At 42.3% G+C, this 17,458-nt stretch overlaps 1 protein-coding gene across 4 annotated transcripts in view; it reads right to left on the bottom strand.

The window, feature by feature from the left end:
• The window catches only part of septin3 (septin 3), a 178,817-nt gene that overhangs the window by 156,863 nt on the left and 4,496 nt on the right, over positions 1–17,458 (bottom strand). For 2 of the 4 annotated variants that reach the window (XM_083764856.1, XM_083764857.1), the window contains 9 exons: positions 16,208–16,561; positions 15,745–15,873; positions 11,798–11,879; positions 11,048–11,185; positions 10,037–10,154; positions 9,139–9,234; positions 8,271–8,367; positions 8,062–8,113; positions 4,876–7,499 (listed from right to left, as the gene is read on the bottom strand). In XM_083764856.1, coding sequence (XP_083620982.1) covers positions 7,370–7,499; positions 8,062–8,113; positions 8,271–8,367; positions 9,139–9,234; positions 10,037–10,154; positions 11,048–11,185; positions 11,798–11,879; positions 15,745–15,873; positions 16,208–16,561 — 1,196 coding nt within the window. In that variant the 3' untranslated portion in view covers positions 4,876–7,369. Of the gene's footprint in view, positions 1–4,875; positions 7,500–8,061; positions 8,114–8,270; positions 8,368–9,138; positions 9,235–10,036; positions 10,155–11,047; positions 11,186–11,797; positions 11,880–15,744; positions 15,874–16,207; positions 16,562–17,335; positions 17,433–17,458 lie in introns of those variants that run through there. The other 2 variants (XM_083764858.1, XR_014569220.1) reach the window with 2 other exon arrangements.

Raw genomic sequence — 17,458 nt, 5'->3', positions numbered from 1 at the left:
GGGAGAAAGCCTGTGGTTTCTATTAGCTTGGATTCCCAACCGATGATGTCACTGGTAGGCAGGTTTCTGAACTATCCACACACAGCCCAGATTGAGTAGACAAAAGTGGTGCCATGAGAAGCATTAGTGAGGACCAATTATTGAAGAAAGGTTGAAAATGGGCGAAAGTTGTCCTTTAACCTAGGCATGACAGGTGTCAACTAGAAAAAATGCCCTTCTGGGCACAGGTCTCCACCAGGAGCCGGAGGATAGGAGTGTGTGTGATGTTTGGCAAAATGTTTAGGACTCGGAGTAATATAAACGTGTGTGTGTGTGTGTGTGTGTGTGTGTGTGTGTGTGTGTGTGTTTGTTCGTGTGACGCGACTTGGCCTGTTGCCTGTTTGATTTGAAAACTGTCAAGTCGCATTTCTTCCTCAGCCTAGTGGGAATATGCGTACACAGTTTCACCACAATCGGACGCTGCATTGAGGAGTTGTGCAAAAAGGCCTACTCCTGAAAAGTTTAGAAGCCAATCGTAGCCAATCAGGAGGGATTATGAGAAATCAAACAAACCCGTCTTTTTTGCATGAAATTTGGATAAAATCTGAAGGAGTATTAGAAAATGTGTTTAATATATGTCGGCCTCCTGGTGGCGCTATGAAGAGCAGATGTGAAAAATTCCAGGCAAAGGTTTTTCCTTTGGAGTAGGGAGTGTGCATACAAAGTTTTACACAGATCCGTGCAGTTAGAGGTAAAAACACTAATCGGCCAGTTATAGCGCCACATGAGGCTGAGTTGAAAATGTTCAAGTGGCATTTCTTCCTCGGCCTAGTGGGAATGTGCGTGCACAATTTCACGGAAATCACACGATGTGTTCATGATTTGCGGCATTTTGTTTGAAACTGAGCACGAACTTTGGAAGCCAATCTTAGCCAATCAGGATGGAGATTTCGTTGAATGGCTAGACTGTGTAGCAATTTGTGTGATGTTTGAACAAAATCTGGTGTACTGTCCAAAAAAATGTTTTGCACAAAGCAGCCTCCTGGTGGCGCTATAAGAGGCCAATGTGAAAACCTTGGGGCAGAGGTTCAGCTGTGGCATTCAGGGAGTGTGTGTGCAGAGCATGACTGCGATCAAGCCAACAGTGCCGGAGATTAGCTGTCCACAGACAGACAGACGGAGACGGACACACGGACGGACACGCACACACACACACACACACGGACGGACGGACGGACGGACGGAGTGCAAAACATAGTCTCTCCCCATGCCTTCGGCCTGGTGGAGACAGTAAAGAATTGTCTGTAATGAAAAGATAAATGTGGTGTCCTGTATCAAATGAGGAGGGGTGAGTGAATGATCTGAAACACTTCAAAATGTGTCTCTATGAATGGAATTGCATACACCTGATCTGACCTGATCACATCTGATTGCATTAGATGACGTTAAGCAACGTTAAACTCACTTTTCCACTCACTTTGCCACTCGATTTGTCAATTCACTTCATGCATGCGCATACCCTCTATTGGGCTGATGCGTGCTGCACGCAAATGTGTGACTGTGTCACTGCGACCCCAGCTAACAGTTAGTGTGCCATTCAGCGCAACATTGTCATCATGACATGCCGGCCCATAATACACAGGCACACACGCGCACACACACGCACACAATCAGTCGGTCCACATTCAGAGAGGTGTGCTGCGGTCCGGTCGTGGGCCGCGGTCCGCCTGTTGAGGACCACTGGCCAAAAATAAATATCACATACACCACTTTTAAAGGCAGAATTAGACTAGAAATGCACTCTGTCGAGCCAAACTTGCGCTTTGCACACAAGTTGAAACCCATATACCAACATTCTAAAATAAAATAATTGTTACGTCATCAGCCAATCCCTGATTGGCCTAGCAACGCCACCAACAAACGGCTGCCAACTTGCGCTTTGATTGGCCGAGCGACGCCACCAAAAATGCCCAATCCCTGATTGGCCGAGGTAGTCAGCGACATACGCAGCCGAAAACAGTACTTGCGCTCTGCTCGCGCAAGTAATAACACACTGGGGTATTTGATATGGGGTTTGACAAGGGTGGACAGGTTGCTACAACTTTTTGAGGGGCGCCAGCTTTCCGGGTTCTGGCTTGTGATTGGCTAATCACCCCATAGCTTTGATTGGCTGAGCAAATACACATTGAAGATAAAAGTGAGGGCAGAAAAGTGAAGGACGCAAATTGTGATTGGCTAGAATGAGATGTGATGATAAGAGAGCCCCTCACTTCGGGTGTGATGTTTGAGGGGCGTTATAATCAGCTATAGTGTAGATTTTTGTACAAACAAATTCCCATTGACATTGAATGGAGAATTTAAGTCATATTATGTAGACGAGCAAATCGGCTATTTTCCTACACAATTAATTGACAATGAATGGATGATGTACAATGATAAGAGCGCCCCTCACTTCACACGGGTGTGATTTATTTTATCAACTGATGGGGTCAGGGGGGCCAAATAGGACAACTTCAGACTTTCATTCAGCAGTAGGAACCATCCAACACTACTATGTCGTCAAAGTAGTTCATGAGGTTGACGTTTGAGATAAAGCTATGGGTCATCAGCAACAGTGAAATGAAATATTATATAATTCTTTGGACAAGAACAAATGGCCATTGACAAGGTCATTGGACATGTTAAGCCAAGTTAACACATTCCCACAATGCTGACCTCATCACATTTGTGATGACGGCTATGGCCGTTTTTAGACCAAGGAGTGTTTTTCGTGCAAAACTGCTGCTTGAATTCAGTATCACGAAAACCCCCTATAGTTTAACATGTCACATGCTACTTAAAGCATAATGAAATGTAGAAAATGTTGCCTTATATAGGTTGTTAATGGTGGCAGGGCCTATATGCCTATAGGGCCCCCTGTAGGGCTTCTGGTCGCACCTGGAGTTGAGGCCTGTGGAGCGGACTCTGAACTCATTGGGAGCCGATGCTGTTGGAGCAAAGGATCAGAGAGGCTGTGGAGGGCTCCCTCTTGGGGATGCACGTTGCTAATGCCTCCGTGCCCTTCTTCCTCTCTTCAATTCAATGTTATGCACCATGTCAAAACCGCTCTCAAAGCGCACCTATGGGAGGACAAGACAAGACAAAACAAAATAAGGAGGGAAAAATTATAAATATAGCTGCAAGCAGTGATACGATGGGACCAAGTAAGCCCTTTTAGGCTGTGCAACAGTGCCACTTTAGGTCACCCAGTGGTATTGCAGCTTTTCGTACCCCAAACATACATAGCCTACATACAGACAGACAGACAGACAGACAGACAGACAGACAGACAGACAGACAGACAGACAGACAGACAGACAAGATGAGACATGAGTTATGCCTGTTCAAAGTTATCGCTGCTTGCAGCTATATGTTTTGTACAGATTTTCACGTACAAACTTCTCTTCAACTTGGATTTCAGATATTGGTTCATAGATTGTGTGTAGAACATGTCACGCAAATTGCTCAAAAATCTCGGCAGAAAATCAGGTTTAAGCATTTTTCAAACTGCTCAAAATCTGAGGGCAAACATACTCTCTCAATCTTTGGCAGCTATAACGAGAGTCATTCTCTTGTTTGCATATAAGTGTATATCTGTATGTCTTTAATGTTTTGATTAATTGAAAATGGAGGGCAGCACGAACATATCATGGGTGGGGCAACCAAATGGTCGGCGGCACCCCTGGCAGTGAGCCTAAATTTGGTGGGGAATCCAGCTTTGCCCAGTGGGTTGGAGTTGATCGACGGAGGGAGGGAGAGAGAGAAACCAGATGAGCCACAACGTATGGTCGTCCAAGGTTCATCCAAAATAGCAGATCTACAAGCGCTGTTTAAGAATAACATCAAACTCACTTGTAAGGTCCTTCTTACCAGCCCTTCCTGGAAGTGAGAGAGGTCTTGCCTCCTTGCTGTCTGGCATCAACTGACCTCGCATGGTGTTTGGAATTGGATCAGCTTCATTTATTTTGTGGAAAAAGAAACCCTTTGGTTGTACGGCTCTAAGCCTGTAAATAAGATAAGAGAACAGCTGCACTGTTTGTGAAACAAGCTTCTAATTGATCTGAAAATCTTTACTTGTACTTTTTGTGGTAAAAGCACTTTCCTGCCTTGATCTCCTACCCCCCCCCCCCCCCCCTCCCCCCTGTCTTTCTTCTTCCCTTTCTTGTATTTCTTGGGGAAAATTACACGATTGGAACTATGCACAAAAACAAAGGGTTAGGGTTAGGCAACTTGTAGAACTGTGATGTGACAATAAAGTTGATTCTGATCACCTCCCCGGGGGGGAAACTGTCAGTCAAGCTCAGGCCGGGGGAGGCTCCCACGGCTTGAGCTTGACTGGCAGCTGAGTTTCCCCTGGTTTGCCACAACTTGTGTAGGAACCCTGTCTGTTTTCTTGAAATGCATTAAAATATAGAGCAGTATAGGAAACCGTTATAGTCACAAGAGGGGATAACAGGAGCCTTCGTACAAGGCTTCTTCGACAATGCATGCACCTCTTGGTACCACAGCACCTCAAAGGCCCTTAAAACAAGGCAAGTATTAATAAATACTTCAATCAATCAATCAATAAGGTTCTGAGCTATATCTTGCGCCTTATCGCTAAACTTATTTGCCATTTTTTACTATTTTGTAAAACCTTTAAAAAAAGTTCAAATAGCAGATCTACAAGCTCACAACCTGTCGATGTAGATTGGCTAGTTTTTTAGTATTTTAAACGTTTTTTCAAAATAGTAAAACATGGCAAATAGGTTTAAGGGATAAGGGGTAATGGGTGGCGCAAGATAGGGCCCAGAGTCTAAAGCGATTTGGTGACAACATGCAACATGAGACCAAAAGTAGCCTACTCTTCAAGAAAAGCATGGAAAACTTTCCTTTATTAAATAAAGAATAAATTACAATAAATAATACACGTATAAACAATATAACACTGAATTCACATCCCAATATACCACAACAACTTGAGAAAGCTGGGTATTAAATAAAAAACAAAATTTCACATTGTGAAGTACTATTGATAGTGTCTGAGATAAGCAATATATACCTATGTGAACAATGGGTTTATGAGTTTGGTAGCAGGAGTAATTAACATATTTTAGCTATTTATTCAACTGCTGTTCACATATCACACATTCAGATGGTTGGATGAGTTGATTAAACAGCGTATTTATACCTGAATTGATTGCATGTCTGGAACAGGTAGGTATCATGTGGCTAGTAGCATGCACACGAAGAAACATCGGTTAGAAACAAGTTTCTGTAATCTTGTTTTAATTGCTCATTGGAAAAAAAAATGACTGCACTAAAACCACACTATAACTACACTTAAATTTCCCTCCAAAATGTTAATGCTAAAACATGTTTTGGGGGGGTCACAGTCAGACACCCATGAAAGATTTATAACGGACAGCTGATGAATATTGAGGGAAGGAAAATATTTTAAATCATTGTGCATGATTTCTTCAAGAAACCTTGGTAAACATGAGCAAGTGAAAATGCGTTCATTTGGAATGACTACTCTGCTATTTTGATCTGCGTGAAGTCCTTAGACTTAATGTAAACCTTCTTATATATTGATGCTAGTATATGGCACAGTGCTGCCCCTAAGTGGTGGTGAGACGAAAGTTGGTCTCAAATTTACATTGGCACAAAATACTGGTCCCTAAACATTTGAGTCACACCTGTCAAAGTGTTCACAGATGATCTGGATGGCACAGGACATGAAAAAAATGTGTTTGCAGTTAAACTGTTTCATTCTAAGTAATAGTGGTGAGCATTCTGACTAAACCACAACCACTCATGAATCGATTCATGTGGGTTTTTAGGTCAGAAAACATCCTTTCGATGACTGGCAGGTGCATTGAATGGCAATAAATCTTTATTCGATCAGTGATTCCCAACCTGTGGGCTGGGGCCCACTGGTGGGCTGTTGGTGTATTGCAAGTGGGTTTTCAAATAATTGAACGCTAAGATTTTCATAATATGAAAATGTAAAAATTAAATGTATGTGAAAGATATGACATGCTATTTTGTGCGGTCAAATGGGTGGCAACTGAGTGGGCCATGATTCCAAAGGTTGGGAACCACTGTATTAGAAGTTGGCTTTTGGGAAATACTGTACATCATATGGCAGACAAGTCTATGGACCTTTTTAATGTTTGTTTAGAGCACTCTAAAAATAGAGTCAACAGCCAAGTCTATAGACCTTCTAATGTTTGTTTAGAGCACTAAACCAGGGGTCATGTGGCAGCCAAGTCTATGGACTTTTAATGTTTGTTTAGAGTACGATGTTTGTTTAACAAGTGTGATTTTTGTTTATTTGCGGGCACAAGAACTGCAGTAACCTACACCAGTGGTTCTCAAAGTGGGTCCCAGGGACACTGCAAGCAACTGAAGCTTTCAGTTGTTCCAATGAATCCCCATTTTTCTGAGTTGAGACACCAGGTGTGTTACAAATACTATGTACTTTTTCAGGAAGAAAGAAAATACACTAATGGTGGCACACAAATTTCTTAAGGCCTCTACAAAGCAAGCTGTCTTGTACAGACTAACTCTTCTACTATATCCGGTGATGTTGAGTATTTACAGTAACCACTTAATCTTAAACCCTAAACTTACGTTGACCGAGTCCCTCAGGGTTCTATACTTGGTCCGCTTCTTTTTTTCCCTCTATACCAAAATTAATGTCTTCGCCAGAAAAATATAGTCTGCAATTTTTGCCAATTGTTTGCTCCAGAATAGGGACGCTACGGTTGGTGTGGTTAAAGTTGCTCCAAACACACCACGCAGACTGCAGCTGGCAATCCGCTGATGGCACTTAGTAGTTCTCCCTCCCCTCTCCCTTCCTGACAATCCCTGCCACAGATTCAACATGTACTCGGTTGGGTGATCGGGCCCTGCTAATGCCTGACTAAAATGAACAGTAAACTACAACTGATTATTGGCCACAGTCACTCCACGGTGGCCTTGGTGTGTAGAGGACTTTAACCATGACGCAGGCATGCTCTGGATGGGATTGCCTTATCATCTCAATACCCTTGTGCAGAACTTTAAAAATGCCGGAATGCCAATTGACAATTTAGGCATTCAGCAGGCACTCTTGTCCAGAGTGCAAAATCGAGTATCAAGTATAGGGTTTGAGATGCAAACGTGGGGATGGACTTGAGGAGGACAGTTGGGAAATGAGATGGCAACGGCCGGGTAGGACTTAATTAAATGAGTTAAAAACATTGTAATGATATACACAGCTACAAATATCATCCAAGCATGCAGTGGTGCCATGTCATCAAAATACAGAATCATCTATTAGCCTCATTGCACTGTTTTGGTTCTTGATCTCTCTCTTTCTTTTCTACTACAGGTTGCTTTCTATGGTATCATTGGAGGATATGGGGTGCAGACCTCCATTGGCGTTGAGTCTCTTGGCACGATATGTTTCATAATGAATGTTGTGGGTGACCTCCTTTAGGTCTTGGAGGTGAGACCTGAGAGACGGATGGAGAGAATATCAATCGGTTATTGTGATAATACAGCTTCATTGTTACCATATATTGTGGGATAAAATTAAAGGGGGTGTAAGTGATATTTTATTTGTTCAGTAACTGGGGGTTTTTTCGGCTTCGGGGGGCGGGGTAAGGAGATCAAGGCAAGAAAATAATGAAAGTTTGAGCCCTTTTACCACAAAAAGTACAGGTAAAGGGTTTTCTTCTGTGTGGGTTCTTAGATAATACGTTTTATTTAAGCTTTTGCCACAAATTGTACAACCAAAGGGTCTCATAGCTTTTCCACAAAACAAAAATTACACATAGTACCTGAGATAAGATACATGGTGTGTGAGCATAGCATCTGCTGTGTACTTGTGCATATACTTAAGGACTTTATTCAAGGTGCTAGGACATGAATTAATTTCACTTGTCAATCCTGTATCTAATAGTCGGATAATTGGAGTTATCTCTCCTGATTGGATGAAATGTGTAACCCAACCTGAAAATGCTGTTAAGGGAAAATATCACTTATACCACTACCACTTTTAAACTACAGTTTTACCTGATCAGGAAATCTCTCAGTTGAGAAAATTCACAATGGTTGGGGTTCTCAACTGCAAAGATAAAACATGAACAAAGAAATCAGGGCGAGAAACTGGCCAAGACACTGAAGGCCTAGATATATTACACCCTTTTACAGATTATTTAAACAATAAATGTCTGTGATAAAGGGAGAGTGACTGTCACCGCTAACGGAAGCCAGGAACCTACCTTCTACAACTCCCCATGGTGTCTTCCTGCCCAGAACTCGTTTGTTGTTCACTTGATACTCTTTGTCACTGCCCACCACAGCAAAGGGCACCGCCTCCTACCAACATTTAAACAAGGTTTGATATACCGTGGAAAATAGTACAATGTCTACTACGGGGTGCAACAACTACATGGGGATCACATATTGCACTGCAAAGCACACACATATTGCATTACAGTAAATAACCATTATGCCCCTTGCACACAGAGTGCATTTTATTCGCAAAGGGGAAAAAATGTAGAGGACATTTAAAATGACTGCACAGCTTTGTGTGTTATGAGCACAGAATGTGCTCAGCTGATTGACTGAGGACGGAATGTGATGTATGATGATGTATGATGATAAGAGCGCCCCTCACTTCACACACACACAAGTGTGATTTTGTAATATAATTGTTTGCCTGATGAAATGCCAAACATCACACCCGTGTGAAGTGAGGGGCACTAATATATTAACCCATTAGATTCTGAAAAAGCTATGTTTCTATGTCCAAAGCATAGCATAATGCTAACACCAAAAGGGGCTCCCGCCAAAAATGGGTTAAAGTCTAACTCATGTTGATTAGGTGATGTAATGGTGATGTAAAACAAACGGTGCCAACACAAACATTAAATGCCATTAACACTAAAGAGACAATATGATGTAAATGTCCCCTTCATTACGTTTTTAAAACAAACATTGAACTAAAAACAAACATTAAACTGTATAGACGCCTGACTGAAACGGGTTAATATATGAGCAATAATTGTGCTCATGCTAGGTGAATAGCATTATGAATATCATAATGCATCATTTAAGGCTGTATGTGGAGGAAATACAATCCCTTACCCTGATCTTGTCATTTTCACTCTTATCTTCCATGTCGTCGTCGAACTCTTTCTGTGGATAATATTCAATACCACCCATTTCCAATTCCTTTCTTACCTAGACAGCACAAAGAAAGTGAGATGTGAGAAATAACAATCTACAGTTGTTTGCAGTTACTTTCAAGGCTTTCCCCTCATAGTCGATTAATTGGTCTGTTTGGCCAAGACTGTTTGGCCAAGACTTTGTTTGATTAGTTTTTTTTTTTTTTTCATTCACATCAACTGTAAACTCTAGATATAACCATTTAATTCTACCAGTCAACATTAGAATGTTCATTTCTCAACCTCACCAACCCGAAAGAAATGTGGTTTCTGCACGATTGTATGCAGCAAACATAATTTCACAGATTTGCTAAATCAACAAATGGATTAATCGACAAATTCTTAAAGGGATATTTCACTTTAAAACAAACTTTGTCATTTCATCATCTACTCAGTCTTATGTGAACACCCCAGGCAGTTTTTAAGTTGCTTGATTCAGTAATTAGATATTTGATATTAATTTTAGCTGCTCCGCCCCCTCCCTATACAAACCCATTATAACTTAAAACTCCCTTTTAACCATGATAGATTCATCAAAAACACCTAAACTTTTTTCTGTTGACTGATAATGTCCTTCTAATACGTGAGAGGGCCGTGGTTTGTCATTTACTGTTTTAATTTATTTTTTATAATTCAGCTAAAATGAATATCAAATATCTAAATACTGAATCAAGCAACTTAAAAACTGCCCAGGGTGTTCACATAAGACTTTTTGAAAGTGAAATATCCCTTTAAGACTATTAATCAACTAATAATTCCTTTAGCCATGCATGGACAGCCCTAGTAACTTTGATGAATTTAAATGGCAACTCTCTAACCCTCTGTTTGAAATCCTGCCTCTCATCAATGGTCATTGTGTCAGCCTTGGCGATGACAGGGATGATGTTGACCGAGTGACTCAAGCGTTTCATGAACTCAAGGTCTAGCTGCCGAAGACTGGAAGAGCATGAGTGTGAGACAGAGAGGCAGAGAAAAAAGAAAGCGCGTAAAACAGTGAAAGTACAATCAAGATAATGCTGTTTCATTTCTTTTAAGTCTTTGGGGATGGTGACATGCCAGCTAGGAAAGATATTCTGCTGAATACAGTGCTGAGTGGTCCTTCCAAAAATATATTGGGTACCCTAAGCTGTAAAGTCTTTATCCATTAATCTGTTCAAATGCAATTTCACACTTGTCTCGAACCAGAATGGAGCTGTTCAAAGCAGTCTTTATTCTGTGTTGGAATACACAGTGGCACACGGCTCAGCAATGATGACAATCTGTTCCAAATTCCAATCAGTGTCCTTCCTCCCAGTGTCCTGGATGTAAATTGATGAGGCTGTGCATGCATACATGTGTGCATCGATGTTTTTGTAAATGGCAAATTATGCTGCTGGATTCGTTTGAATGAATTGCTAAAAACAAGAGCTCCTCTGATCGGGCACTTGAGAATCCTCTGTGTGATTACTTTACTAATCTCCCCAGTGGTTCCCAAAGTGGGGACCGGGGGTGTACAAATGGAACCAAATGGGTCCCTAACGGGTCCATTTGGTTCCATTTGTACACTCTCAGAGTTAAATTAACATTGATTTTACAATATAAATTTGGGGTCCCAGAGATAGAAATGCCATTAAAAGGTGGTCTGTATAATATGCATGTCAAAACTGGGGGTCCTTGAAATTAAACAGGTTGAGAATCAGGCATAAAAAAAATCTTCTCTTATGGGGGTCTCTGGCATATCTCTTCAAATGGGGGTCCGTGGGCTAATTAGTGTCAATTTGGGGGTCCTTGGCATGAAAAGGTTTGGGAACCACTGTCCTATATATATACGATAAGAAGGTTTAACTCACGAGTGTCCAGTGGGTGAGATGAAGTAGAGACAGCAGTGCACTCTGGTGTCAGGGATGCGCCTCTTTCTGGTTATGTTCACCTCCTCCTTGAGAAACTTCTCGTACTGCTCGTTGATGTATTTGGAGATGGGCTCCCAGCTGTGAGAGTATTTAAAAAAGAAAAAGGATTGAAAATTACAAAATCAATAAGAATCAGACTAGAGCAGGGTTTGATTTGCTACGGGAGATGGGGGAAATGCCTCTGCTTTTGATATTCACCTTCTGGTTATCCATTTTACATGTACGGTAGACGGTCTGAAGTTTCATAATGATAATCTTTCATAATCATGTTTGATAATATCACAATTTAACATTCTCACGTCTCAATATTTGCCATTGACAATGAACGGAGAAATGACGTCAGAATTCCACTACATATGACGTAAATGAAACATCAACACATTAAATGGCATTGACATTGAAGGGAAAATTTACATCATATGTAAACGAGCAAATTAGGTAAGAGCTAACCAATCACAGGCAACAGGCATTCTGATTTGTCGACTAAATCAACTGTAGCTTTAGTCAACTAAAATCTTATGATATTTAGTCGACTAAAACTAGACTAAAACATAATTGATTGAACACTAAAACATTCCAGGTGACTAAAATGTGACTGAAACTAAATGAAAACTATTGAAGAGACTCAAACTAAAATCAAAATTTGCTGCCAAAAACAACACTGCATGTAATGTATCACACATAGCCCACCAGTTGTCATTGTTGATCAGGTCGCCAAAGCCTGGAGTATCAATTACTGTCAGCTTCATCTTCACACCACCCTCTTCAATGACTGAAACAAAGCCAATCACAACCCAAAATGTTGCTTTTCAGAATCAGCTTTATTGACATATTATTCGTTTTTGTGCGTAGTTCCCATAGTGTTGTTTTTCCAAGAAGAAAGGAAAGAAGGGGGTGGGGGATGTCAAGGAGATCAAGGCAGAAAACTTTTACCACAAAACGTACAAGTAAAGGGCTTCCCCTCACATCAGACATTTAAGCCTTTGCTACAAAACAGAACTAAGCGTTATAATTTGAAGTTGCATACACTGAAGTACATCCAGTACATGCAACCAGTGGTAAAGGTTTTTACCACAAATTGTACAAGTAAAGGGTTTCTTCTGTGTGGGTCTGAGATATTTACAAACTTTCAGCTTTTACCACAAATTGTACAAGTAAAGGGTTTTCCCTGCATGGGTCCTTGTGTGCTTTCTCACATCTCACAGTTGTGCGACCTCTCCTTTCTGTTTTAAAGTTAAAGTTAATCTCCCGTGGTCAGCACCTCCCTACTCTTGGTGTGCGCTCCTACCATTTTGTTTGCTTTGCTTTCTCACATCTAACATCAATTCATAGCAAGTTGAGCATAAACAAACAGAGATTGAACCACTGGGCACTAAGCTAAGGGTATAATGCCATCATTACGATACAGCCTGAAAATATATAAATAAAAGTTAGATTTCCCTGTAGGTTTGTATTGTTTTTACAAAAAACTAAAGAAAAACTCACCGACAAAAACCCCCGATCTGACGTAAAATCGGGCTTTGATCGGCGAGGTTTTGCTCACTGAATGTGAAAGGAGCTGCGAGAAGATCCAGCGCTGATAAAAGCGCACGCCGACGCCTCCCCGACCATTTCTGAACATCTAGCACATTTGATATTTGACTCTGTCGCCGACTGGATATCATACAGTATGAACTGGGTTGCGACTGCCCCGATAAGGCCTGTATTAGCCTACAGCCAATGAGAGCACACTGCTCACAGCACTGCTGTCTATCTGTCTGTCTGTCGACTGTATAGATGATCAGATATATATACCTATATATAACCTTCATTCCGTCTGTAAATCCCTGTGTCGTAGGCCTACATATTGGTAGCCTATATTAGCTCAATATTGCCGTTACGCATTTGACTTGAATAATGTTGATATAACCGCATTGGAATCAACTTTTGGTCCTCGTGCGCTGTGTGTGTGTGTGTGTGTGTGTGTGTGTGTGTGTGTGTGTGTGTGTGTATAACGTCCTGTCTCGCTATAGCGCTATCACAAACATCGCCCTGTGTAGCCTGGCAGCTATTCCTGTGAGTGTGGCACCGTGCACGCAGAGAGAGAGAGAGATGCGCCCTGTGTGGGTCTCACGCTTGTATCACGGCATCCTGCACATGCATGTCTAAATTAATTGGAATAAAAAAAGAAATGATGTAGCTGCTGCCTATATGTATCGGGTCTGGATCGCATCTTGGTGAACTCTTACAGTGTGTGATCCCTGGTCGGCGATCAATCGTTTAGTGTGAAAGCCACAAAGATATAATGACAGCCGATTTTAAAAAAAGACTCCTGCAGTGTGAAATGCACAACGATCTGATGACTCGCAGACAACTTCAAAACTCCTACACTGTGTTGGGGCCATAAGAGAGTGCCGACACTAGCGTTGACTCCCATTTAACAATGGAATGTGGAAGTGCTCAGTCTATCTCAATGGGATAGTTCCAGCCATAGGAGCAATGTTTGGAACATAGGCACCCGCTTTGTGGCGAGATCAACGAGACAGACAGACAGACAGACAGACAGACAGACAGACAGACAGACAGACAGACAGACAGACAGACAGACAGACAGACAGACAGACAGACAGACAGACAGACACTGACTGACTGACTGACTGCCTGCCTGCCTGCCTGCCTGCCTGACTGACTGACTGACTGACTGACTGAACACCTCCACATTGTCCTCTCATCGACATTACACATAGTTTAATGACCAGAACATTGTACAACCCACATCTCCACATCCAAAAGGCACAATAAATACCCAGGGGTCATTACAGTACAGTACATACAGTACAATTTGTCCTTTAACCATCCAAATTATGTGGAGCAGTGGGCAGCCATTGGGCAGTGCCAGTGGGGAGTATAGTTGGGGAGTTGTGTGCAATATATGGTTGAATAAACATACATTAAAGTAACATTGACACTGTGTGCGTGAAATGAAACTGCCTTCTATCTGCAAAAAAAAAGATAGACCGATAGAAAAAACAGATAGGATAATTCAAGCTTTCCGTACAGCTGCAATGTGGTGAGTTTAACATCATTTATACAATATTAATATATACAATCAGATAGGACTTTTCTGTTTAGATGTATGGGGTGTTCAAGGCCACAAAGTAGTTTTTTGCCACTCAGTAGGCATTCCCAGAAACTTCCCACGGGTACGTCCGGGTACGATGATGTCACGCACATACTCTCTATTTGCCAAGTGCCTTTGGACATACCTGGAATGTGTCCTCTGCATTTACCCATAGGAGCAGTGGCTGCTATTAATACAGTCATACAGTACCCGCCTCGCTCAAGAAGACTTCAACACAGACTGGGCGGACAGAGGGTGGAACTTGCGACCTTCCAATTGTCAGACAGATGGCCTCTGCCCACTCAGCTACGGCCGCCCCAAACAATCAGTGCTCTCAACTGTTCGCTGTGTCATCATTGGAAATGAATGCATGAATGCATACTGACCTGACGAAGATCTATCAAGATCGTTGTCGTTTGTTAAAATAAAGTAATTCTTTACCAAAGGAATGGTGCCCTACCTCCTTCCATCATTAGAAATGCACAGAGCCACTGGAAACTAAGACTGTACTCAATACAGGGGTTTACAGTATAAATATAGCCTACATGTTAATACATACACTAGCATGAATCAAATTAAATATATATATCCATAAATAAATATATGCAGAAAGATCCAAATGAGATGTCATGTCAGTATTGGTTCATTGTGCTCTAGACTGGATATCCTATAGGGAGATTTAGAGTCGGTGGCCTTTAAAATAATTATCACTCCGGGGAAGGTTAATATGCTAAGACAGTTGTTCTTAGTTTCCAATGTCGTTACAACATCCTGTGTGTGTGTGTGTGTGTGTGTGTGTGTGTGTGTGTGTGTGTGTGTGTGTGTGTGTGTGTGTGTGTGTGTGTGTGTGTGTGCGTGCGTGCGTGCGTGTGTCATCAAATGGATCCATATGTTAACCTTATCACTGCCACCTGGTGGATGAAAATGCCAGCGCTTGACTGCCGACCTGGATCTACTTGATTTTAGTGTAATGCATGTCCGTTTTGCCGGTCCACTTTAGATGCTAAATATTTAATGTCAATGCTAGCGAGCTAAAATGAAGCCATCCTTGCTCTAGAAAACGCCAATGTTCCAATTGGGATCACCGGACAATCACAAAAGACCTACGAACATTGCACGTTTTCAAAAACCATGGAGAGCTGCGTAGATATAGTTATTCAGCTTTTCAGTCAGCCTGTATATGTAGTAGAGTGGCTCAGAGCCTCTGCCTGATGGCGTCAAAAGTCTAATATCTCCCCCGGTCCATAGGGATATCACTTTGGTCTAGTGGTTAATATGTTGGACTTTCATGCGGGAGGCCTGAGTTTGAATCCCAGACGTTACATATACAAGAAGTGAACGGCAGTGCGCATGCGCGAAACCGGCCTAGGATCGCTGAAGAAGGAAAGGCCAAGCAAAAAATAAAACAGCGATCCCGTTTGATATCAATAATAAAGCTTATATGACAGAGCGTTCCACCAGGAGCAGTTGGATTTTAATTGGTGGGCACCAGGGCCCACCATGAGCACCAGGGCGGTACTGTATGTAGTGTACTCACAGTGGGCCACTGATTTGATCTCCACAGTCTTAGGGATCTTCTCGTCGCGAGCCCAGCCACCACTCCTCCTGCTGATCTGGGACTTGAACAGTGTGTTCACCAGAGTCGACTTCCCCAGTCCACTGTTACCTGCGAGGGAGGGAGTGTGAGAAGGGAATTATATATGGTACATAGAGGAGAGAAGAGCGAGAGAGAGAGAGAGAGAGAGAGAGAGACCCATTTGTGCGTCATGGACACATTTTTATGGGTCCCTTTGGGCCTATATTTTGTTTCCAACATTGTGTTGTTAATCATTAATTATTTCAAAACATTTAAAAAAAACAAGATCTGATATTTTTACTATAGTTTGGGTCCCGGGCAAACATAAAATTTATTTTTTGGGTTTCGGGCTACAAGGTTTGGGAACCACCATTTTTCTCCCTGGAAATAAAAACGTCTAGGGAACCACTGACTTGGGACTTACCCACTACCATGATGTTGAAGTCAAATCCAGACTTCATGGTCTTCTTCCTCATCTGCTCGATGATGGTGTCGATACCGATATATCCCAGCAGTGTGGATCCACCGCCAGTGCTGTGAGAGCCCCCCTGGCTGAGAGCTGCATTGTGAGCCCCGCTTTGGCCCGGGGCATGAGTCGGAGCATGGCCACCGTGACCCCCGATCAGAACTGGAATGGCACTGGGGATTGGGGCCGCACCCCCAATCCCTGGCCCCTGGGGCGGGAAGGGGCTTGATGGAGACGGAGCCCCCACATGGGGGGGCTTGGCAGGGACGGCCGGTTTGGGTTTTACCTCAGGGGGTACAATATCTGACATGTCTGCAGGGGAGGAAAGGAAACGTTCATTACTACTTCATTACTACAAAATTACGTTGCTTGGATGCTTAAGACTTACTACATCATCATATCTAACAAGATTAACTTAAGAATGTGTTGACCGTGGTCCCCCCTGGGCTTTTTACTTTTCCCCTCTCTTTGCTGAAATTAGAAGATCTACAAGCATGCCTATTTTCGCTGAACTTTTGCCTTAGAAGCAGAATAGGGATGTGTGGGTCGAGGCATTTTATTTTCTGCTATTCTACATTAAAGAGGTAGTATACTAACAGCTCAGTGGCCTTGTGGTTAGAGTTCAATCCCCGGCCGGGTCATACCAAAGACTCTAATAATGGGACCAAATGCCTCCCTGCTTGACACTCAGCATCAAGGGTTGGATTGGGGGTAAATCCCTGCGACATACTAGCGTCATGTCCAGGGGGTGTACTTGTACATCAAGCTGCCTCACGCTACAGAAACAGGAGATATGGGCCTCATGGCTCTGCAAGGCTACTTACTTATACAGCAGAAGGTTTAGAAGAAGGTAACATAGCAGCCATAAGGCTGAATCGTCCAAACAGTGGGTCGGACTCAGGACCCATTTGTGGGTCACAGGCCTTTTTTTTTTTTTTTTTTTTTAAACAAACAAATAAACAAATCTAAAAAAGTCCACGAATGAATGAATAAATGAACAATAAATACATAAATAAAAGATGAATTAGGGTTTGGGAACCACATGGAATATACTGATATTGTGCTTGAGGTAAAACAAATCATTACAGGTCAGTGAGGTCACAGATCTCACAGGGCACTGTGGCAGTCCATGCATCAGCTTAGCCTTGATTCACAATGACAGTAAGTGGCCATACAGCCTATCTGTTCTAACAGCATGTGCACACGCAC

The sequence above is a fragment of the Protomyctophum parallelum genome (assembly GCF_964188405.1).
Source record: "Protomyctophum parallelum genome assembly, chromosome: 5".
NCBI classification, from domain to species: domain Eukaryota; kingdom Metazoa; phylum Chordata; class Actinopteri; order Myctophiformes; family Myctophidae; genus Protomyctophum; species Protomyctophum parallelum.
This window is presented reverse-complemented; position numbering and strand designations above follow the sequence as displayed.